Consider the following 24,725-nt stretch of genomic DNA (forward strand, 5'->3'; position numbering starts at 1 on the left):
TGGCATGGGTCCTCAGATCCTCAAAAGGTTCTACAGCTGCACCATCGAGAGCATCCTGACTGGTTGCATCACTGCCTGGTATGGCAACTGCTCGGCCTACGACCGCAAGGCACTACAGAGGGTAGTGCGTACGGCCCAGTACATCACTGGGGCCAAGCTTCCTGCCGTCCAGGACCTCTATACCAGGCGGTGTCAGAGGAAGGCCCTAAAAATTGTTAAAGACTCCAGTTACCCTAGTCATAGACTGTTCTCTCTGCTACCGCACGGCAAGCGGTACCGGAGCGCCAAGTCTAGGTACAAGAGGCTTCTAAACAGCTTGTACCCCCAAGCCATAAGACTCCTAAACATCTAATCAAATGGCTACCCCCCCTATTTGCATTACCCCCCCACGCTGCTGCTACTCTCTGTTTATTATCTATGCATAGTCACTTTAATAACTCTACCTACATGTACATATTACCTCAATTACCTCGACTAACCGGTGCCCCCGCACATTGACTCGGTACCGGTACCCCCTGTATATAGCCTCGCTATTGTTATTTTACTGCTTCTCTTTTAATTATTTGTTACTTTTACTTCTTATTATTATTGTATTTAATGTTTTGGGGATATTTTTGGGGTATTCTTTATTAAAACTGCATTGTTGGTTAAGGGCTTGTAAGTAAGCATTTCACTGTAAGGTCTACATCTGTTGTATTCGGCGCATGTAACAAATACAATTTGATTTGAATTGAGATACATATCTGCATTCCAGTCATGTGAAATCCATAGATTAGGGCCTAATGAATTTATTTCAATTGACTGATTTCCTTATATGAACTGTAACTCCGTAAAATCTTTGAAATTGTTGCATGTTGCGCTTATATTTTAGTGTATTCAGAATACAATTCTCAGATAAAAAGGAAAGAAGTTGTACATTTACCAAAGATTCAAGAATCTTAACTAGATAAGAAAGCCTAGAAATGGGATGTACACTTAAACAGACTCGGCTCCTCTACTACCATTTTCCGAATCGTTCTGCAAATTTCCCCTATCAGCATTAAGCCCAATCTCAGATGTTTGTATTTATTTTATTTAACCCTTATTTGGCCAGGTAAATTGACAGAGAACACATTGTCATTTACAGCAACGACCTGGGGAATTGTAACGGGGAGAGGAAGGGGGATGAATGAGCCAGGTATAGACAGTAGGCATAGAAGTTATTTCAAAGATATAGCCCGCTGAAATAAAATGATAATTGAATGCAACAATGATAGCATTTTTGTCTGTAATGGGGCCAGAGTCTAAGTGAATTTGTTGGGGCAGAGAAGAGGAGGTGCTACCCTCCAGAGATTTGACAGTTTTATAGAACTTAGACAGATTCCCTTTACAATCAGACAGTTTACATAGTACTCAGACTTGGCCTTTCTAATCAGTATTACACATAGCTTCTTCAGCTGCCAAAAAGATTGCCAATCTGGGCCTAGGTCTGTTTTTTTACTGGCTGCTGGCCCAGTTGATGGAGTTTGACATTTAACATCACAGCCATAATGGACTGAGAAGCTGGGCCATGACAAGCACAATAAGTAGTCTAGACCAGGGTTTTCCAACCTTGGTCCTGGGACCCCCTGGGTAAACGTTTTGTTTTTTGACCTAGCACTACACTGCTGATTCAAATAACCAACTCATCATCAAGCTTTGATTATTTTAATCAGCTGTGTAGTGCTAGGACAAAAACCAAAACATGCACCCAGGACCGAGTTTGGGGAAACCCTGGTCTAGACTGCAAATCAGTCACACTCTAGAAATGATCTAATTTTCATTGCAAACATTAGATATCAATAATATCATTATGGCGCAGCGTGGGCAAAGTGGGATTGATAGTGTGGGTTAGTCAATCTTGGATCTTCTCTGCTCAATTGAGGTTTGGAAGTGTCGCGTGGTGACGTCAGCTCCACCGTTGTCAGCCGGGTAGCTCTATGCTAGAGGCAAGGAATCCGCAGCAGCAGTGTCTTTGGAGCTCTGGCATCGGGTGGCCTGGAACACACAAGTGAAATTGGATAAAACGGCATTCGATTAACAACGTTCAGCTGCCACACTCAAGCTAAAGAAGGAATTAGAAAAGTCCATCCCTGTTTGAGTGAGTAAAAAATATGTTTAAGAAGGTACCAGAAGGTGCAGTGAAATGTATTGTTTTACAAGGTCAGCCATGCCCACTGTGCACACATTGGTTGAATCAACGTTGTTTCCACGTAATTTCAATGAAATTACCTTGAACCAACATGGAATAGACGTTGTGCCCAGTAGCTAGAAGTACGGCGCCCCTAGAACAAATTTGTTGCAAACTAAGTATATCTATCTATCTATCCGCATTTCTGATTATCCATTGATCTCATCCATTTTGTCTTGATGGCTGAGTCGCAAGTGAAATGCCAAAAAACATAAACAAATGGTTAGGACCAATGAGAGTAGAACTACTGTGTTCGAACGTCACATACACGACCATACAGTGAGGGGAAAAAAGTATTTGATCCCCTGCTGATGTGGTCCTCTGTAGCTCAGCTGGTAGAGCATGGCGCTTGTAACGCCAAGGTAGTGGGTTCGAACCCCGGGACCACCCATACACACAAAAAATATAAATAAAAATGTATGCACGCATGACTGTAAGTCGCTTTGGATAAAAGCGTCTGCTAAATGGCATATTATATTATTATTATATATTTACCACCCCAAAATACCCCACCACAACATCTGTTTGCGCCTCTACCGGATGGAAACTACAAGTAGAAAGGCTGGGCTCAATGCAATGCCACTTACAAATGTAGATCCTTCAAACACCCGCAAACAGGGGAAACAGATCCCAATCGAGGTGTTATCACGTGCTCCACTAAGGCAGTTATTTATCTTATAAAATTGTGGGTAAAACGAAGCGCGAATTAAAAGTAAATATCTCTGAGCATCGTAAAACCATCATGTGCAAAAACTCGACGTACCCATTTGCTGCCTAACCACTATTTCGTTATATCGGCATCGAACATGTCACCCTCCCTAGGAGAGAGGGTGACCTTGACAATTTATTGTTAAAACCTGAGGCTGCCTGGATCTTTAATTTAAAGCCCCTTGCTCCCTTCGGCCTCAACGTAGACTTTGAACTGAAGCCATTATTGTGATTTTCCTATTAATTGTAAATGTTTTTAGGCCTATGTAGCCAAATGGTATCTATGATCGTATGTTATCCATTCATGCTTTTTATATGTTCTATTTATATCTGTAAATTAACCAGTGCTATCAAGCCACACCCTGCCAATTGACGTGGTGTAGCTTATCAATGGCATATTTATGATGCTAATAATTCAATTCATTATGACAACAAATAGTCTATGCATGCCAACAGGGGCATCTGGCACCCCAAAAATCTGAGGGGGCACAAAGTACAGTACTTGAGGATGGCTGGGCATACCTCTTGAGCCGTCTGTATCCCCCTGACTGGTGGTCTATTTTTTAGTAACGAAATATGCTTTTCTACAAGTCTGGGTAAAATATTTAAAGAAATGCAGTGTTTCCCCCTATATGCATTTAGCAGCGGCACACAGCAACAAAAAAAAGGTGTGCACAACGTTGGAGAGAAATAAGCTTTCTGTGTGTATGGAACATTTCTGGGATCTTTTATTTCAGCTCATGAAACATGGGACCAACACTTTACATGTTTATATTACATACATTTTCGTAAATTTAAATTACTAAAATCAGATATACAGTATGTAGAAAAGATAATGGAGCAATATATTTTTTTAATAAGATAATCTTTGAGAACTAACAATCACCAAAATAATTACCAGACAGTCAGGGAGCCCCTATTGATTTTGTTATATGAGTCACTCAGATAGCATAAGAACAGTGCATAAGCCTTGGCAAAATGTGTATAATTGAAGAGAATTTGCTTTAAAACTATAAAATGTTCTCTCTGCCCAATGGCAATGTGTAGAATTTTAAAAACGCTAGGAGACACACTGGAATGAGAGTCTATTCAGTACATTTAGTTATTGCTTGATTTTCTAAAGTCTACCAACCTTGCCAGCAGACATGCAAGTTACGAGTAGCTAGCTTGTCTAACTATTTTAACTTGATTGATAGACTGAAATGGTTTGTTGTTAGCTAGTTATGAGATTGAGAACGTATCTGGGCTAGCTAAAGCCAACTTCATATATTGCTAGGTGGCTAGTAGTATAACAGAAACAATAATACAACCTTTAAATGACCTTTTTGGGGGGGGAGGGGGACAAATCTGAGGGGGCACGTTCCCCTGGGCTCTGCATGCCAAACAGCTCAATTGCAAATCGCTTAATTGCATTTAGGCCTTCATTGCAGGCAAATTATCAACAACATCAATAGTCTAGCACTTTTAATGAAAATCAACAGTGTGGATTTTTCTCAATCCTCCCCTGATTCAGAATATGTAATTTTCATAGTCATTGCATGCTTTGTTTAAGAGCTATTGATGAGAGAAAACCGAATATCCAATATAAAACTAATTTTACCTCAGTATATAGGCCTGCTTCTAATAACAAAAAACTCATGAATCTGCCACTCAGCGGTAACATTAGGCTATAAAGGTACAAAATGAACAGGATTAGATCAAGGATTCATGAACAGAATTGATCAAAATAATGAAAATAACATTTCAGCACTATCTCTGGAAGGCGCCCCTGACACGGGGCAATTTTGTCTATCACTTTGTCCACATCAATATTGTTGGTAATGTCACTTTCAACTAAAAGAAGAACAAGGCAAGAGAGGCGCTCCTCGGTCATCGTCGAATGCATGCAGCTACGTTTCAATCAACTTCAGGCGGCTGAAAGTCCACTCTGCCTGCACACTCTGCCTGATGTATAATGTTGATGTTGTGGTCCTCTGTAGCTCAGCTGGTAGAGCACGGTGCTTGTAACGCCAAGGTAGTGGGTTCGATCCCCGGGACCACCCATACACAAAAAAAAAAAAATTATGCACGCATGACTGTAAGTCGCTTTGGATAAAAGCGTCTGCTAAATGGCATATTATATTATTATAATAGAGTTAGCCTAAAGACAACATTAAATTGACAATAGTCAGATGGGTGAGAATATTATCAATTATTATATTGTATATGAAGGATCTGCTGAACAGGCAGCTTGGAATTGACACAGAGTCACAAGCAGGTAAGACATTTTGATGTCTATACACTGAACAAAAATAAACACAGTATGTAAAGCGTTGGTCCCATGTTCATGAGGTGAAGCAAAATATACCAGAAATTTACCATGAGCACAAAAAGCTTATTTCTCTCAAATTTTGTCCACTAATTTGTTTACATCCCTGTTAGTGAGCATTTCTCCTTTGCCAAGATAATCCATCCACCTGACCAGTGTGGCATATCAAGAAGCTGATTAAACAGCATAATCATTACACAGGTGCAGCTTGTGGTGTGGACAATAAAAGGACACTCTAAAATGTGCAGTTTTGTCATACAACACATTGCCACAGATGTCTCAAGTGTTTAGGGAGCGTGCAATTGGCATGCTGACTGCAGGAATGTCCACCAGAGCTGTTGCCAGAGAATTGAATGTTGATTTCTCTACCATAAGCTGCCTTCAACATCGTTTCAGTGAATTTGGCAGTACGTCCAACAAACCTCACAACCGCAGACCATGTGTAACCACCACCACATCCGGCTTCGTCACCTGTGGGATCGTCTGAGACCAGCCACCCGGACAGCTGATGAAAAAACTGTGGGTTTGCGCAACCGAAAAAGTTCTGCACAAACTGTTAGAAACCATTTCAGGGAAGCTCATCGGAGTGCTCGTCGTCCTCACCAGGGTCAGGTGACCTGACTGCAGTTCGGAGTCGTAACTGACTTCAGTGGGCAAATGCTCATCTTTGATGGCCACTGGCACGCTGGAGAAGTGTGCTCTTCACGGATGAATCCCGGTTTCAAATGTACCGGGCAGATGGCAGACAGCGTGTATGGTGTTGTGTAGGTGAGCGGTTTACTGATGTCAATGTTGTGAACAGAGTGCCCCATGATGACGGTGGGGTTATGGTATGGGCAGGCATAAGCTACCGACAACAAACACAATTACATTTTATCAATTGCAATTTGAATGCACAGAGATACCGTGACGAGATCCTGAGGCCCATTGTCTTGCCATTCATCCGCCGCCATCACCTCATGTTTCAGCGTGATAATTCACAGCCCCATGTCGCAAGGATCTGTACACAATTCCTGGAAGCTATGAAAATATCCCAGTTCTTCCACAGCCTGCATACTCACCAAACATGTCACTCATTGAGCATGTTTGGGATGCTCTGGATCGAAGTGTACGATAGCGTGTTCCAGTTCCTGCCAATATCCAGCAACTTCGCACAGCCATTGAAGAGGAGTAGGACAACATTCCACAGGCTACAATCAGCAGCCTGAACAAGAAGGAAATGTCGCGCTGCGTGAGGCAAATGGTGCTCACACCAGATACTGACTAGTTTTCTGATCCACACCCCTACCTTTTTCTTAAGGTATCTTTGACCAACAGATACATATCTGTATTCCAGTCATGTGAAATCCTTAGATTAGGTTCTAATGCATTTATTTCAATTGACGGGGGGGGGGGGAGAATATTAAAAATTATCTTTGAAGAGGTAGGGTTTCAGTTGCTTTCGGAAGATGGGCAGAGAGACTCTGCTGTCCTAGCTTCATGGGAAAGCTGGTTCCACCATTGGGGTGTCAGGACAGAGAAGAGCTTGGACTGGGCTGAGCGGGAGGGCCAAGAGACCAGAGGTGGCAGAATGGAGTGCTCGGGTTGGGGTGTAGGTGTTGAGTATGCCTGAAGGTAGGGAGGGGCGTTTACTGTTGCTTCTCCATAGGCAAGCACCATGGTCTTGTAATGTATGCCAGCTTCGACTGGAAGCCAGTGGAGTGTGCGGAGGAGCTGAGTGACATGGCAGAACTAGGGAAGGTTGAAAACCAGGTGGGCTGCAGCGTTCTGGATAAGTTGCAGGGGTTTGATGGCACAAGTGGGGAGCCCAGCCAAAAACACCATCAAATACAGTCCATTTCTTTTTAAATACCTTGATATTTTATTTTGCCCATGATGGCCAGCCCTAGCTTAGAGCCTCTGTGACACAGAGAAGAGTAGTCTCTGTTGAGTGACCAGTATTGAAGCCTGACTGTTAGGGTCAAGGAGATCGTTCTGAGAGAGATAACGAAACAGCACACTCAAGAGTTTTGGAAAGGAAGGATACAGGTCTATAGTTTGATGTCGGGTGAGTCGACTGCTGGTTTATTGAGGAGGGGAGCAACTCAGACCATTTTGAAGTTATAGGGGACGCAGCTAGTGGTCAGGGATGCATTTATTAGGAATGGGAGAAGGTCTCCAGAGATGTTCTGGAGAAGGGAGGATGGGGTCGAGCAGGCAGGTTGTTGGGAGGCCAGACCTCACTAGTCACAGGATTGAATCTGGAGAAAGAGGTCAAGGCGTAGGGTAGTTCTGTGTGAGTGGGACCAGTGGACACAATAGGCTGAGTGAATGAGTAGCAGATGTCGATAACCTTCTTTTCAAAGTGGTTGACAAAGCCGTCCGCAGAGAGGGAGGAGAAGGTGGAAAATAGTTTTCTAGGGTTAGAGGCAGAAGCTTGACATTTAGAGTGATATAAAGTGGCTTTAGCAGTGGATACAGAGGAAGATAATGTAGAGAGGAGGGAGTGAAAGAATGATAGGTCCTCCAGAAGTTTAGTTTTCCTACATTTTTGCTCAGCTGCCTGCAGCCCTTTTCTGTAAGCTCGCAATGATTCACTCAGCCACGGAGCAGGAAGGAAGATCCGGCCGGGAGGAAAGGGGTCAATGCGAGTCATAGGATGTGGAAATGGAGGAGAGTAGGGTCGAAGAGGCAGAATTAGGAGGGTGAAGGATTTAGCAGAAGGGAGAGATGATGGGATAGTAGAGGAGAGAGTAGCGAGAGACAGAGAGTGAAGATTGCGATGGCGCTTGACCATCTGGGTAGGGGCTGAGTGGCTAGGGTTGGAGGAAAGGGAGACAGAAAAGGAAACAAAATATTCTGAAGGGCAGCATAGGCTGAAATTAACTCAGTGTTCTTGACCTCAGATCGGCAGTTCCATATGCTGCCAGAAACCTGGAATTCCACATGAAAGAAAATAACTTGAGGGAGAGGAGCGAACAGGTATAGAAAACACAGTTGCCAAAGCTACAAAAGAGCAAATTGAGATAATCAGAAAATAACTAGGTAAGATACTCAAGTGAGAGTGTGGTGTGAAACCTTCCTTGAAGAACTCTGCAGAACCGTCTTTGTTTCGGCGATGGTCTTACTTTTGCCGATTATTGACACGACTGCCGCTTACACGGCTTTCGCCGAGAAACCAGGGAGACTGAAGCACTAACACTAATTGCCTAGCCGAGGTGGAGAGCATTCCTCCTGTAGTAATTGCTGATTGCCTAGGAGAGGAGAAACCACTCCCCCTCCAATACAGCCACTGATTACCAAAACAAGTCACAAATTGCCCTGCCCCTTGATCCTGGTTGATGTGTCAACAATCATCTGCAAGTTATGAGCAGTCAGTAATTCACACACCAAGTAGGATACTGGAAAGACAGGCAGCACTTAAAGTAGATGGCCCTAGCTAGCTAGCATGATTCTATGCTCCCTGCACTTGCAACACTCAAAACACAGTCATATTTAAACTCAAAATATGCTATTCTGTTCTTTTGAAAGGCATTTTCTTAAATTCATAATGTTCCTTAAGACCTGCCCTTAATGAATGAATAATGAAAGATCTTTGTGATGGTGTTCATTTAATGGATTTGAACACTTGAATTGTGTTGTTTTAGTATTTTTGTTTGTTTGTACAGTGAGGGGAAAAAGTATTTAATCCCCTGCTGATTTTGTACATTTGCCCACTGACAAAGACATGATCAGTCTATAATTTTAATGGTAGGTTTATTTGAACAGTGAGAGACAGAATAACAACAAAAAAATCCAGAAAAACGCATGTCAAAAATGTTATAAATTGATTTGCATTTTAATGAGGGAAATAAGTATTTGTCCCCTCTGCAAAACATGACTTAGTACTTGGTGGCAAAACCCTTGTTGGCAATCACAGAGGTCAGATGTTTCTTGTAGTTGGCCACCAGGTTTGCACACATCTCAGGAGGGATTTTGTTCCACTCTTCTTTGCAGATCTTCTCCAAGTCATTAAGGTTTCAAGGCTGACGTTTGGCAACTCGAACCTTCAGCTCCCTCCATAGATTTTCTATGGGATTAAGGTCTGGTGACTGGCTAGGCCACTACAGGAGCTTAATGTGCTTCTTCTTGAGCCACTCCTTTGTTGTCTTGACCGTGTGTTTTGGGTCATTGTCATGCTGGAATACCCATCCAAGACCCATGTTCAATGCCCTGGCTGAGGGAAGGTTCTCACCCAAGATTTGACGGTACATGGCCCCGTCCATCGTCCCTTTGATGCAGTGAAGTTGTCCCCTTAGCAGAAACCCCCCCCAAAGCATAATGTTTCCACCTCCAGGTTTGACGGTGGGGATGGTGTTCTTGGGGTCATAGGCAGCATTCCTCCTCCTCCTCCACACACGGCGGGTTGAGTTGATGCCAAAGAGCTCAATTTTGGCCTCATCTGACCACAACACTTTCACCCAGTTCTCCTCTGAATCATTCAGATGTTCATTGGCAAACTTCAGACGGCCCTGTATATGTGCTTTCTTGAACAGGGGGACCTTGCGGGCGCTGCAGGATTTCAGTCCTTCACGGCGTGGTGTGTTACCAATTGTTTTCTTGGTGACTATGGTCCCAGCTGCCTTGAGATCATTGACAAGATCCTCCTGTGTAGTTCTGGGCTGATTCCTCACCGTTCTCATGATTATTGCAACTCCACGAGGTGAGATCTTGCATGGAGCCCCAGGCCGAGGAAGATCTTTTGTGTTTCTTTTCATTTGCGAATAATCGCACCAACTGTTGTCACCTTCTCACCAAGCTGCTTGGCAATGGTCTTGTAGCCCATTCCAGCCTTGTGTAGGTCTACAATCTTGTCCCTGACATCCTTGGAGAGCTGTTTGGTCTTGGCCATGGTGGAGAGTTTGGAATCTGATTGATTTATTGCCTTTAAGAGTGTGCTCCTAATCTCAGCTCATTACCTGTATAAAAGACACCTTGGAGCCAGAAATCTTTCTGATTGAGAGGGGGTCAAATACTTATTTCCCTCATTAAAATGCAAATCAATTTATAACATTTTTGACATGCGTTTTTCTGGATTTTTTTGTTGTTATTCTGTCTCACTGTTCAAATAAACCTACCATTAAAATTATAGACTGATCATTTCTTTGTCAGTGGGCAAACGTAAAAAATCAGCAGGGGATCAAATACTTTTTTTTCCTCACTGTACATATAGCCTACAATTACATAAACTAATGAAAATGCTATTGGGTTCTTGTCACGCCCTGACCTATGGAACTCTTGTTTGTTGAGTCAGGGTGTGAATCTCTATTTGAGATCTATGTTAGTCTATTTCTATGTTGCAGATCTAGGTTTATCTTTCTATGTTTGGCCGGGTGTGATTCCCAATCAGAGGCAGCTGTCACTTGTTGTCTCTGATTGGGGATCATACTTAACTGGCCTGGTTGCCTACCTTAGTTGTGGGATCTTGTTCCTGTTAGGCTTGTATGTGTATAGCCCTTTGGACTTCACGTTACGTTGTTTCTGGTTTTGTTGTATGTTTATTGAGGCAATAAACATGTACGCTTTTCACGCTGCACCTTGGTCCGACCCGTCTCTCAACGATCGTGACAGAAGATCCAACCACAAAAGGACCAAGCAGCGTGCCCAGGAGGAGCAAACACCCTGGACACAGCGGGAGGCGATGTTGGTAGATGTCCTCCTCGGTTGGGGGAAAATCACAGAGGAGGAGGCCGTCCGTTACGGTAAGGCAATGAAGGAGGAAGCCCGGGTAGGAGAAGATCAACGGCGACATCAACGGTGCCGGCCGAAGAGGAAGCCCGAGAAGCAGCCCCGTGGGGGCACACGGGGTGGACGACGAGGCAGCAGGATGCCGTGAAAGGGCTAACTATAGAGGAGGAGGCCTCTATTTTAGAGGTCCTCCAAGACCTGTGGATCGAGAGTCTGAGAGAGGAGGCCACCACGTTACGGGGGCTGTTAGCTCAGAGGGAGCAGGAGTTATCCGTTCAGAGGGAGGCGCTACAGGAGGCTCAAAGGGAGGGAGCTGGTCAGGCAACAAAAGGAGCGTGTGTTTATTGACGAACCTAGTTATGCGGAAATACGCACTGTGTCGCCAGTGCACATTCACAGCCCAGTGCGTCCTGTGCCAGCGCCCCGCACGTGTAGTGCGAAAGTGGGCATCCTGCCAGGACAGGTTGTGCCAGCTGTACACTCCAGACCTCCAGTACGCCTCCACGGTCCAGTATATCCTGCTCCGGTTCTACGCACTGTGTCACCAGTGCGCCTCCCCAGTCCAGTACGGCCTGTACCTGCTCCCCGCACAAAACCAGTGGTGCGTGTCGCCAGTCCGGTACGCCCCGTACCTGCTCCCCGCACCAAACCAGTGGTGCGTGTATCCAGTCCGGCACAGCCCGTGCCTGCTCCTCGCACCAAACCAGTGGTGCGTGTGCCCAGTCCAGCTCCGGTCAGCGGCTCCACTTCAGACCCAGAAGTCAGCCCCTCTCCAGGGTCGGGGCCTCCCACACCAGGGTCCAGACAGGGCTTGGTGCATCGCGGGAGGAAGGAGAGGGGAAGCATGACTACCATTAGGTACCGAGATGAGATCCTCAGACCCCTTGTGAGACCATATGCTGGTGCGGTTGGCCCTGGGTTCCTCCTAATGCAAGACAATGCTAGACCTCATGTGGCTGGAGTGTGTCAGCAGTCCCTGCAAGAGGAAGGCATTGATGCTATGGACTGGCCCGTTCCCCAGACCTGAATCCAATTGAGCACATCTGGGACATCATGTCTCGCTCCATCCACCAACGCCACGTTGCACCACAGACTGTCCAGGAGTTGGCGGATGCTTTAGTCCAGGTCTGGGAGGAGATCCCTCAGGAGACCATCCGCCACCTCATCAGGAGCATGCCCAGGCGTTGTAGGGAGGTCATACAGGCACGTGGAGGCCACACACACTACTGAGCCTCATTTTGACTTGTTTTAAGGACATTACATCAAAGTAGGATCAGCCTGTAGTGTGGTTTTCCACTTTAATTTTGAGGGTGACTCCAAATCCAGACCTCCATGGGTTGATAAATTTGATTTCCATTGATAATTTTTGTGTGATTTTGTTGTCAGCACATTCAACTATGTAAAGAAAAAAGTATTTAATAAGATTATTTCATTCATTCAGATCTAGGATGTGTTATTTTAGTGTTCCCTTTATTTTTTTTAGCAGTGTATGTTGCAGATCTAGGTTGATCTTTCTATGTTTGGCCAGGTGTGATTCCCAATCAGAGACAGCTGTCGCTCGTTGTCTCTGATTGGGGATCATACTTAAGTAGCCTGGTTGCCTACCTTAGTTGTGGGATCTTGTTCCTGTTAGGCTTGTATGTGTATAGCCCTTTGAACTTCATGTTACGTTGTTTCTGGTTTTGTCGTATGTTTATTGAGGTAATAAACATGTACGCTTTTCACGTTGCACCTTGGTCCGACCCATCTCTCAACGATCGTGACAGTTCTTCGACATGAGCCTACATTTTCTTTCATATTCTGTTATCTAAGATCTTCATAAACACAACTAAATTATATATTTTTTTGCGGTAGCATACATGAAATGTATTTATTAGACCATTAAGAATGTTGACATAAGACTCGTCATTGGCTCGAAGGGGGCTCTGTCGAGGCCAGGCTGTTCTGGTGTTAAACAAATGCAGATATAAATCACTTATCAGTGCCAAAATACATATATTCTAAACTAAATATAGCAATCAACAACAAATTAATAGTATAATTGTCACGATCGTCGAAGGAGGAGGACCAAGGCGCAGCGTTGAATGCAAACATACTCTTTTATTCAATGATTACACAAACAAAACAACAAACTATAACGTGACGTCCACGGTCTAACACAAACCACACTGGAACAAGATCCCACAACCACTGTGAGAAAACAGCCTGTCTAAATATGGTTCCCAATCAGAGACAACCAGCAACAGCTGACACTCGTTGCCTCTGATTGGGAACCACTCTGGCCAACATAGAAAATACAACTACTAGACAAACAAATGGAAACTCACACCCCGGCTCAACATACAAGTATCCCCAGAGCCAGGGCGTGACAGTACCCCCCCCTAAAGGCGCGGACTCCGACCGCGCCAACCAAACACCACAGGGGAGGGACCGGGTGGGCACTCCGCCTTGGCGGCGGATCCGGCTCCGGGCATGATCCCCACTCCCTCTCTAACCCCCCAAAGTACCCCTGGTCCGGTCTGGCCCTGCTGACCGGAGCTGAACTGAACACTGGTGGAGCGGATTGCTCTAGCTCCGGCGTGGAGCAGCTGACCGGTGCCGGACCAGGCACCGGTGGAACAGGCACGGGCCGTGCCGGACTGACGACGCACACCACTGGCTTGGTGTGGGGAGCAGGAACGGACCGAGCCGGGCTGACGAAGCGCACCACTGACTTGGTGCGGGGAGCAGGAGCGGGCCGGGCCGGGCTGGCGACGCGCACCATAGGCTTGGTGCGGGGAGCAGGCACAGGCCGGACCGGGCTGGCGACGCGCACCATTGGCTTGGTGCGGGGAGCAGGAACGGGCCGGGCCGGGCTGGCGACGCGCACCATTGGCTTGGTGCGGGGAGCAGGAACGGGCCTGACCGGGCTGGCGACGCGCACCATTGGCTTGGTGCGGGGAGCAGGAACAGGCCGGGCCGGGCTGGCGACGCGCACCATTGGCTTGGTGCGGGGAGCAGGAACAGGCCGGGCCGGGCTGGCGACGCGCACCATTGGCTTGGTGCGGGGAGCAGGAACAGGCCGGGCCGGGCTGGCGACGCGCACCATTGGCTTGGTGCGGGGAGCAGGAACAGGCCGGGCCGGGCTGGCGACGCGCACCATAGGCTTGGTGCAAGGGACAGGAACAGACCGGACCGTACTGGGGACACACACCACTGGCCCTACGCAGGGATCAGGAACGGGCCGGACCGGACTGGTAACACACCCCAGTACCTCTCGCCGTGCCTCTACACCTTCCTTCCCCTCTTTGACCAGTGGCCCCCGTAACCTGGCGGCCTCCTCTGCCAACCCGCTGGGCCGCTCTACCACGGTCTCCTGCTGCCCCGTCGTGAGCCCCCCCCTAAAAAAATTCTGGGCTTCTCTCCTACCCGTGGACCAGGTCTCCATACTTTTCGCCAGCCTTTCGCCCTTCTGCTTCCACGTCAAGCCCCTCTCTTCCTCACACGGCTTGACCCAGTCGAGGCGGCGAAGGAGATCCGCTAGAAATCTCCCTGGCGATGGCTCCTGGACACGCTGCTTGGTCCAGTCTTGGTGGGATCTTCTGTCACGATCGTCGAAGGAGGAGGACCAAGGCGCAGCGTTGAATGCAAACATACTCTTTTATTCAATGATTACACGAACAAAACAACAAACGATAACGTGACGTCCACGGTCTAACACAAACCACACTGGAACAAGATCCCACAACCACTGTGGGAAAACAGCCTGTCTAAATATGGTTCCCAATCAGAGACAACCAGCAACAGCTGACACTCGTTTGCTTCTGATTGGGAACCACTCTGGCCAACATAGAAAATACAACTACTAGACAAACAAATGGAAACTCACACCCCAGCTCAACATACAAGTGTCCCCAGAGCCAGGGCATGACAATAATTGTGTTCTGCTTGTAACAATTTATTTCAATTATATGACAAGTTATTGGCTGCCATTTGTGCACACCGCCCCTAAGCCTAGTGAGTTACTACTGTGCTTTAAACATTGTAGCCTATTACATTCTGGGACATTTAACAGCATAACTATTTTACATTCTGGGACATTTAAAAGCATAACTATTTTACATTCTGGGACATTTAACAGCATAACTATTTTACATTCTGGGACATTTAACAGCATAACTATTTTACATTCTGGGACATTTAACAGCATAATTATTTTACATTCTGGGACATTTAACAGCATAACCATTTTACATTCTGGGACATTTAACAGCATAACCATTTTACATTCTGGGACATTTAACAGCATAACTATTTTACATTCTGGGACATTTAACATCATAACTATTGATTTCAGGTTCTATTGCCCCCATGAAATGAAATAGCCATTTATTTGATAGATAACATAACTTATTATTATTTTACAAATCACCAATCTTGAAATGTAATATAATTATATCATTACATTTCCCCTAGTGACTAATGAGAAGAGTAAAGCATGTTACGGAAGCTGTGCTGTGTGATTCTACTCATCATCCAGAGGGATACAGAAAGTAGGTTTCCAATTGATGTCATCAAATCTCATACTATTGACCTCATGTTTTTTAGTGTTTATAATTGTTATATTGACACAAGGCAGGCAATAACACACACCAAACACATACTCCCACCATTTTATTGAATTCCTTTGCCTTTTTATGATATATACAGGCATCTTTTTGATAGTTTTTTTGACCAAGTGTTTTCTTTCCAGGTACACAGGTGATTGGAGGAAGCAGGACTGTGGTACAAGGGGAGGATGTGGACTTATCCTGCAGACTGATAGAGACAGACGAGGAGCTTGAACAGATAACATGGCAGAAAAGTACTCAGGAAGAAAAACAGAACCATAATTTTATGCTTATTTCTCCCAATGGGGTTACTAACTTTATTGCACTGAATGGATTGAAAGGTAGAGTCCAGTTTATTGGGAACCCATCAGAAAACCTTGGATCTATTAGAATAACAGCTGCTAGACTGTTGGATGAAGGCACCTTCACATGTATCTTCAGTATTTTCCCCAGTGGAACATACAATGTAGAGATACCTCTCACTGTGCTTGGTAAGAACTATGAGTGTGTAGAAATACTGTGTGTAATGTCATTATTCAAGTTTAGTAAGAGCATATCATCTACACATTTACCGTAGCCTGGCAAAAAATGTACCTCTATCCTCTTAATGCCGCAGTTGTGACAAGGAGAGCGCATCAAGTCTCAGTATATATTTCCCCTAATGGTCAAGTGCTAAATAACTTTGGAATATATACACACCACTTTTACAGAAACATCCCTCTCCCTTAACAGCATAATCACTGGGCTGTGAATGTATAGTTCCACATTTATAATTAGTGGCATATTTTCATTTCTCAATTTGCTGGTTTGTTTTCTGTCATAGTTCCTCCAGTGGTGAGTGTGACAGTCGATGTTCCTATTGTTGTTGGGGAGAATGAGGTTGTCTTAGCAACCTGCGTGGCTGCTGGTGCCAAGCCACAGGCGGAGGTAAGGTGGAACACGGGTGCATTCAGCAGTTTGTTGAGGACAGTGACCAACTCCACCCAGCATGTCAACGGAACCACCACTGTACTCAGCCACCTGCTCGGGGCGCCAACCAGAGCAGCCAATCAGCAGCAGGTCCAGTGTGTCGTCAACCAGTCTGCCCTGACAACAGAAAGGAGCTACAACTACACCATAAACATCCACTGTAAGTGTCTTCTACTACCACTGTCCTACACTATAGACAGACACTGTAAATATATTCTACTACCACTGTCCTACACTATAAACATCCACTGTAAGTATATACTCCACTACTGCTGTCCTACACTATAGACAGACACTGTAAATGTATACTCCACTATCAATATCATAGACCAAAGACATCCGCTGTAGACTCTCAATGCCTTCACTGGCTGTCTATAGTAGGCCCCTAATCTGCCTGTTCTGCCCACTGCTTTGCCTGTCCTTTGGTCTGGTCTGTAACAACTATTATTGTCTTTAGCTTAAACATAGTTCTGAGGCACAGAGTGGTATGAACCTTTACAATGCTTTCATTGTACTGGTCCTCTACTGCAAGTAATCTATCAAACTGAAATGGAGGAAGACCAGGTTCACAAACAAACAATTCTTAGAGTGCTGCCTCATCTGTGGATTAAAGTAAAATAAAATAAAAAATTACTTGTCACATGTGCTGAATACAACAGGTGAAGTAGTCCTTACTGTGAAATGCTTACTTACGAGCCCTTAACCAACAATGCAGAGTTTTTAAAAAGTAAGGAAAAAATTGCTAAATAAACTAAAGGGAAAAATAGTAACAATAAAATAATAAGAACGAGGGTATATACAGTGAGGGAAAAAAGTATTTGATCCCCTGCTGATTTTGTACGTTTGCCCACTGACAAAGAAATGATCAGTCTATAATTTTAATGGTAGGTTTATTTGAACAGGGAGAGACAGAATAACAACAAAAAAATCCAGAAAAACGCATGTCAAAAATGTTATAAATTGATTTGCATTTTAATGAGGGAAATAAGTATTTGACCCCCTCTCAATCAGAAAGATTTCTGGCTCCCAGGTGTCTTTAATACAGGTAACAAGCTGAGATTAGGAGCACACTATTAAAGGGAGTGCTCCTAATCTCATCTTGTTACCTGTATAAAAGACACCTGTCCACAGAAGCAATCAATCAATCAGATTCCAAACTCTCCACCATGGCCAAGACCAAAAAGCTCTCCAAGGATGTCAGGGACAAGATTGTAGACCTACACAAGGCTGGAATGGGCTACAAGACCATCGCCAAGCAGCTTGGTGAGAAGGTGACAACAGTTGGTGCGATTAATCGCAAATGGAAGAAACACAAAGGAACTGTCAATCTCCCTCGGCCTGGGGCTCCATGCAAGATCTCACCTCGTGGAGTTGCATTGATCATGAGAACGGTGAGGAATCAGCCCAGAACTACACGGGAGGTTCTTGTCAATGATCTCAAGGCAGCTGGGGACCATAGTCATCAAGAAAACAATTGGTAACACACTACGCCGTGAAGGACTGAAATCCTGCAGCGCCCGCAAGGTCCCCCTTCTCAAGAAAGCACATATACAGGACCGTCTGAAGTTTGCCAATGAACATCTGAATGATTCAGAGGAGAACTGGGTGAAAGTGTTGTGGTCAGATGAGACCAAAATGGAGCTCTTTGGCATCAACTCAACTCGCCGTCTTTGGAGGAGGAGGAATGCTGCCTATGACCCCAAGAACACCATCCCCACCTTCAAACATGGAGGTGGAAACATTATGCTTTGGGAGTGTTTTTCTGCTAAGGGGACAGGACAACTTCACTGCATCAAAGGGATGATGGACGGGGCCATGTACCGTCAAATCTTGGGTGAGAACCTCCTTCCCTCAGCCAGGGCATTGAAAATGTGTCGTGGATGGGTATTCCAGCATGACAATGACCCAAAACACACGGCCAAGGCAACAAAGGAGTGGCTCAAGAAGAAGCACATTAAGGTCCTGGAGTGGCCTAGCCAGTCTCCAGACCTTAATCCCATAGAAAATCTGTGGAGGGAGATGAAGGTTCGAGTTACCAAACGTCAGCCTCGAAATCTTAATGACTTGGAGAAGATCTGTAAAGAGGAGTGGGACAAAATCCCTCCTGAGATGTGTGCAAACCTGGTGGCCAACTACAAGAAACGTCTGACCTCTGTGATTGCCAACAAGGGTTTTGCCACCAAGTACTAAGTCATGTTTTGCAGAGGGGTCAAATACTTATTTCCCTCAATAAAATGCAAATCAATTTATAACATTTTTGACATGTGTTTTTCTGTATTTTTTTTTTGTTATTCTGTCTCTCACTGTTCAAATAAACCTGCCATTAAAATTATAGACGGATCATGTCTTTGTCAGTGGGCAAACGTACAAAATCAGCAGGGGATCAAATACTTATAATATAATATTATTTTACCCTCACTGTATGTGTGTGTGTGTGTATGTATGTATGTATGTGTGTATATATATGTATGTATGTATGTATACAGTGGGGGAAAAAAGTATTTAGTCAGCCACCAATTGTGCAAGTTCTCCCACTTAAAAAGAAGAGAGAGGCCTGTAATTTTCATCATAGGTACACGTCAACTATGACAGACAAAATGAGGAAAAAAAATCCAGGAAATCACATTGTAGGATTTTTTATGAATTTATTTGCAAATTAGGGTGGAAAATAAGTATTTGGTCACCTACAAACAAGCAAGATTTTTAGCTCTCACAGACCTGTAACTTCTTCTTTAAGAGGCTCCTCTGTCCTCCACTCGTTACCTGTATTAATGGCACCTGTTTGAACTTGTTATCAGTATAAAAGACACCTGTCCACAACCTCAAACAGTCACACTCCAAACTTCACTATGGCCAAGACCAAAGAGCTGTCAAAGGACACCAGAAACAAAATTGTAGACCTGCACCAGGCTGGGAAGACTGAATCTGCAATAGGTAAGCAGCTTGGTTTGAAGAAATCAACTGTGGGAGCAATTATTAGGAAATGGAAGACAAACAAGACCACTGATAATCTCCCTCGATCTGGGGCTCCACGCAAGATCTCACCCCGTGGGGTCAAAATGATCACAAGAACGGTGAGCAGATATCCCAGAACCACACGGGGGGACCTAGTGAATGACCTGCAGAGAGCTGGGACCAAAGTAACAAAGCCTACCATCAGTAACACACTACGCCGCCAGGGACTCAAATCCTGCAGTGCAAGACGTGTCCCCCTGCTTAAGCCAGTACATGTCCAGGCCAGTCTGAAGTTTGCTAGAGTGCATTTGGATGATCCAGAAGTGGATTGGGAGAATGTCATATGGTCAGATGAAACCAAAATAGAACTTTTTGGTAAAAACTCAACTCGTCGTGTTTGGAGGACAAAGAATGCTGAGTTGCATCCAAAGAACACCATACCTACTGTGAAGCATGGGGGTGGAAACATCATGCTTTGGGGCTGTTTTTCTGCAAAGGGACCAGGACGACTAATCCGTGTAAAGGAAAGAATGAATGGGGCCATGTATAGTGAGATTTTGAGTGAAAACCTCCTTCCATCAGCAAGGGCATTGAAGATGAAACATGGCTGGGTCTTTCAGCATGACAATGATCCCAAACACACCGCCCCGGGCAACGAAGGAGTGGCTTCCTAAGAAGCATTTCAAGGTCCTGGAGTGGCCTAGCCAGTCTCCAGATCTCAACACCATAGAAAATCTTTGGAGGGGAGTTGAAAGTCTGTGTTGCCCAGCGACAGCCCCAAAACATCACTGCTCTAGAGGAGATCTGCATGGAGGAATGGGCCAAAATACCAGCAACAGTGTGTGAAAACCTTGTGAAGACTTACAGAAAACGTTTGACCTGTGTCATTGCCAACAAACGGTATATAACAAAGTATTGAGAAACTTTTGTTATTGACCAAATACTTATTTTCCACCATAATTTGCAAATAAATTCATTAAAATCCTACAATGTGATTTTCTGGATTTTTTCCCTCATTTTGTCTGTCATAGTTGACGTGTACCTATGATGAAAATTACAGGCCTCTCTCATCTTTTTAAGTGGGAGAACTTGCACAATTGGTGGCTGACTAAATACTTTTTTCCCCCACTGTATATATATATATATATATATATATATTACATTTACGTCATTTAGCAGACGCTCTTATCCAGAGCGACTTACAGTTAGTGAATACATATATATATTTTTTTTATACTGGCCCCCCGTGGGAATCGAACCCACAACCCTGGCGTTGCAAACGCCATGTTCTATCAACTGAGCTACATCCCTGCCAGCCATTCCCTCCCCTAACCTGGACGACGCTGGGCCAATTGTGCGCCGCCCATGAGTCTCCCGGTCGCGGCCGGCTGCGACAGAGCCTGGATTCGAACCAGGATCTCTAGTGGCACAGTTAGCACTGCGATGCAGCGCCTTAGACCACTGCGCCACTCAGGAGACTGTGTGTGTGTGTGTGTGTGTGTGTGTGTGTGTGTGTGTGTGTGTGTGTGTGTGTGTGTGTGTGTGTGTGTGTGTGTGTGTGTGTGTGTGTGTGTGTGTGTGTGTGTGTGTGTGTGTGTGTGTGTGTGTGTGTGTGTGTGTGTGTGTGTGTGTGTATATATATATATATGTATGTATGTATGTATGTATGTATGTATGTATGTATATGTATGTATGTATATGTATGTATGTATGTATGTATATATGTATGTATGTATATACAGTGGGGAAAAAAAGTATTTAGTCAGCCACCAATTGTGCAAGTTCTCCCACTTAAAAAGATGAGAGAGGCCTGTAATTTTCATCATAGGTACACGTCAACTATGACAGACAAATTGAGGAAAAAAAATCCAGAAAATCACATTTTAGGATTTTTTATGAATTTATTTGCAAATTATGGTGGAAAATAAGTATTTGGTCACCTACAAACAAGCAAGATTTCTGGCTCTCACAGACCTGTAACTTCTTCTTTAAGAGGCTCCTCTGTCCTCCACTCGTTACCTGTATTAATGACACCTGTTTGAACTTGTTATCAGTATAAAAGACACCTGTCCACAACCTCAAACAGTCACACTCCAAACTCCACTATGGCCAAGACCAAAGAGCTGTCAAAGGACACCAGAAACAAAATTTTAGACCTGCACCAGGCTGGGAAGACTGAATCTGCAATAGGTAAGCAGCTTAGTTTGAAGAAATCAACTGTGGGAGCAATTATTAGGAAATTGAAGACATACAAGACCACTGATAATCTCCCTCGATCTGGGGCTCCACGCAAGATCTCACCCCGTGGGGGTCAAAATGATCACAAGAACGGTGAGTAAAAATCCCAGAACCACACGGGGGACCTAGTGAATGACCTGCAGAGAGCTGGGACCAAAGTAACAAAGCCTACCATCAGTAACACACTACGCTGCCAGGGACTCAAATACTGCAGTGCCAGACGTGTCCCCCTGCTTAAGCCAGTACATGTCCAGGCCCGTCTGAAGTTTGCTAGAGTGCATTTGGATGATCCAGAAGAGGATTGGGAGAATGTCATATGGTCAGATGAATCCAAAATAGAACTTTTTGGTAGAAACTCAACTCGATCGTGTTTGGAGGACAAAGAATGCTGAGTTGCATCCAAAGAACACCATACCTACTGTGAAGCATGGGGGTGGAAACATCATGCTTTGGGGCTGTTTTTCTGCAAAGGGACCAGGACGACTGATCCGTGTAAAGGAAAGAATGAATGGGGCCATGTATCGTGAGATTTTGAGTGAAAACCTCCTTCCATCAGCAAGGGCATTGAAGATGAAACGTGGCTGGGTCTTTCAGCATGACAATGATCCCAAACACACCGCCCGGGCAACGAAGGAGTGGCTTCGTAAGAAGCATTTCAAGGTCCTGGAGTGGCCTCGCCAGTCTCCAGATCTCAACCCCATAGAAAATCTTTGGAGGGAGTTGAAAGTCCGTGTTGCCCAGCGACAGCCCCAAAACATCACTGCTCTAGAGGAGATCTGCATGGAGGAATGGGCCAAAATACCAGCAACAGTGTGTGAAAACCTTGTGAAGACTTACAGAAAACGTTTGACCTGTGTCATTGCCAACAAAGGGTATATAACAAAGTATTGAGAAACTTTTGTTATTGACCAAATACTTATTTTCCACCATAATTTGCAAATAAATTCATAAAAAATCCTACAATGTGATTTTCTGGATTTTTTTTCCTCATTTTGTCTGTAATAGTTGACGTGTACCTATGATGAAAATTACAGGCCTCTCTCATCTTTTTAAGTGGGATAACTTGCACAATTGGTGACTGACTAAATACTTTTTTGCCCCACTGTATGTATGTATGTATGTGTGTGTGTATATGTGTATATATATGTATGTATGTATGTGTGTGTGTGTGTGTGTGTGTATGTGTGTATGTATGTATGTGTATATATATATATGAGAGATAACAAAAACATAAGGGGAATTGGAAGTGATGCAGACAATTACATTGATGGAAGTTACAATCTATCTGCAATATTAAAGCTGATCTACCCCCTAAGAAAAAAAGGGGGAAAAAAGAAGTCCATACAGAAATGGTTTGTCGAGATCGGTGTGGAAGAACTTGACTGGCCTGCACAGAGCCTTGACCTCAACCCAATCGAACACCTTTGGGAATGAATTGGAACGCCGACTTTGAGCCAGGCCTATTTACCCAACATCAGTGCCCGACCTCACTAATGCTCTTGTGACTGAATGGAAGCAAGTTCCCGCAGCAACGTTCCAACATCAAGTGGAAAGCCTTCCCAGAAGAGTGGAGGCTGTTATAGTAGCAAAGGGTGGACCAAGTCCATATTAATGCCCATGACTTTGGAATGAGATGTTCGAAGAGCAGGTGTCCACATACTTTTGGTCATCTAGTGTACTGTATGTACCTGTAGGTAGGGGTGAAGTGGCTATGCGTAGATAATAAATAGAGAGTAGCAGCAGCATATGTGAATAGTGAGTGCGTGAGTGAGTGATTGAGTGTGTTGGAGTGTCAGTGTAGTATGTGTGAGTGTGTGTGGTTAGAGTCCAGTGAGTGTACATCGAGCCTGTGCAAGAGAGTTAGTGCAAAAAAGATAGTAATACAATAAGGGGGTCAATGCAAATAGTCCTGGTAGCCATTTGATTAACTGTTCAGCAATCTTATGGCTTGAGGGTATAAACTGTTAACCCTTTGACACATACAATCACATATTTGTGATAATTGTCCAGTGGTCCCTGTAGCGTACCATCGCAAATACAGTATGTGATTGGAACAGTAGCAACAGAACATATGATGCAACAAACATGTCTAAAATCCATTGTTGTCTGAACAGCATTTAAAAAAAAATTGTACTACTGGCATATAAAGGTCTTATGTTTTATTCCTCAATTTCACCTTTTATTGTAAAAGAACTTCATCATCCAAGTATCACACGGAACACATCCACAGCCAAACCCATTCCATAAACCAGTCTAAATAACAGGTTGCGCTGACAAAAAACAAAACATAAGTTAGCGACCTAACAACTAGACTTATTTACAATGTACCACATCTCTGGTGAGCACAAAGCAGAAATGTAATATTGTTTAGAAAAGAGATACGTGTCAGCTAAGCTAACAGCGGCTAAATTCTTTATGATGGCAGCCATGTTTGTTTATGTTTGACAAGCGAAAACTCCCTAATCCCAGAATGCCATTCACTATAATTATGCATTCAAAACAACTGGGAACTCGTAAATCTCCGACTTCAGTGCGTTCAAAACACCTGGGAACTCAAAAATAAAACGAGCTCTGACTGGGGAAAAAAGCGATTTGAATGGTCATCTAACTCGGGAACTCTGGCCTCTTTCTAGAGCTCAGAGTTTCTGACGTGAAGTTCACCGACATCATGATTTCATCTAATATTTTTCTGAGTTCCCAGTTGTTTTGAACATTGCATAAGACGCAAATAAATAAAGTCAAAGATGGCTGCGCCCATTACCCGAAAAAAAAGTAACTTATTTTTAATATGCTGCATTTTTTATATGCTGAAAATGTTTGCCACTTTTCATTATATAAAAAATCTGTGACATGCTTGTTACAGTGTATACAAGAACTGGAGCCCTGACAGAAAAAGTAACTCTTGACCGACACTGATAGCCATTGAGTATCGAGATAATGTCCGGAAACGCCTCACTGATGAGGAGATACAATAAATATTTTGTAATTCTGATGAAGAATCTGTGTATGTGAGCCGGATCAATCAAATAGTGACGAGGAATAT

The 24,725-nt window shown here is 44.3% G+C and overlaps 1 protein-coding gene and 1 long non-coding RNA gene across 5 annotated transcripts in view; one reads left to right on the forward strand and one right to left on the reverse strand.

Annotated features, from left to right (window-relative positions):
* LOC123481751 overlaps positions 1-24,725 on the reverse strand; it is a 254,496-nt gene that overhangs the window by 79,752 nt on the left and 150,019 nt on the right. The gene's annotated exons all lie outside the window — the stretch shown is intronic.
* LOC121537068 (nectin-3) overlaps positions 1,930-24,725 on the forward strand; it is a 68,961-nt gene continuing 46,165 nt past the window's right edge. The window contains exons 1-4 of one of the 3 annotated variants that reach the window (XM_045206646.1): positions 1,930-2,119; positions 15,387-15,463; positions 15,664-16,011; positions 16,344-16,649. In XM_045206646.1, the coding sequence (XP_045062581.1) occupies positions 15,409-15,463; positions 15,664-16,011; positions 16,344-16,649 (709 nt within the window). In that variant the 5' untranslated portion in view covers positions 1,930-2,119; positions 15,387-15,408. The remainder of the gene's footprint in view (positions 2,120-15,386; positions 15,464-15,663; positions 16,012-16,343; positions 16,650-24,725) is intronic. The other 2 variants (XM_045206645.1, XM_045206647.1) reach the window with 2 other exon arrangements.

The sequence above is a fragment of the Coregonus clupeaformis genome, chromosome 23 (assembly GCF_020615455.1).
Source record: "Coregonus clupeaformis isolate EN_2021a chromosome 23, ASM2061545v1, whole genome shotgun sequence".
Taxonomy (NCBI): Eukaryota; Metazoa; Chordata; class Actinopteri; order Salmoniformes; family Salmonidae; genus Coregonus; species Coregonus clupeaformis.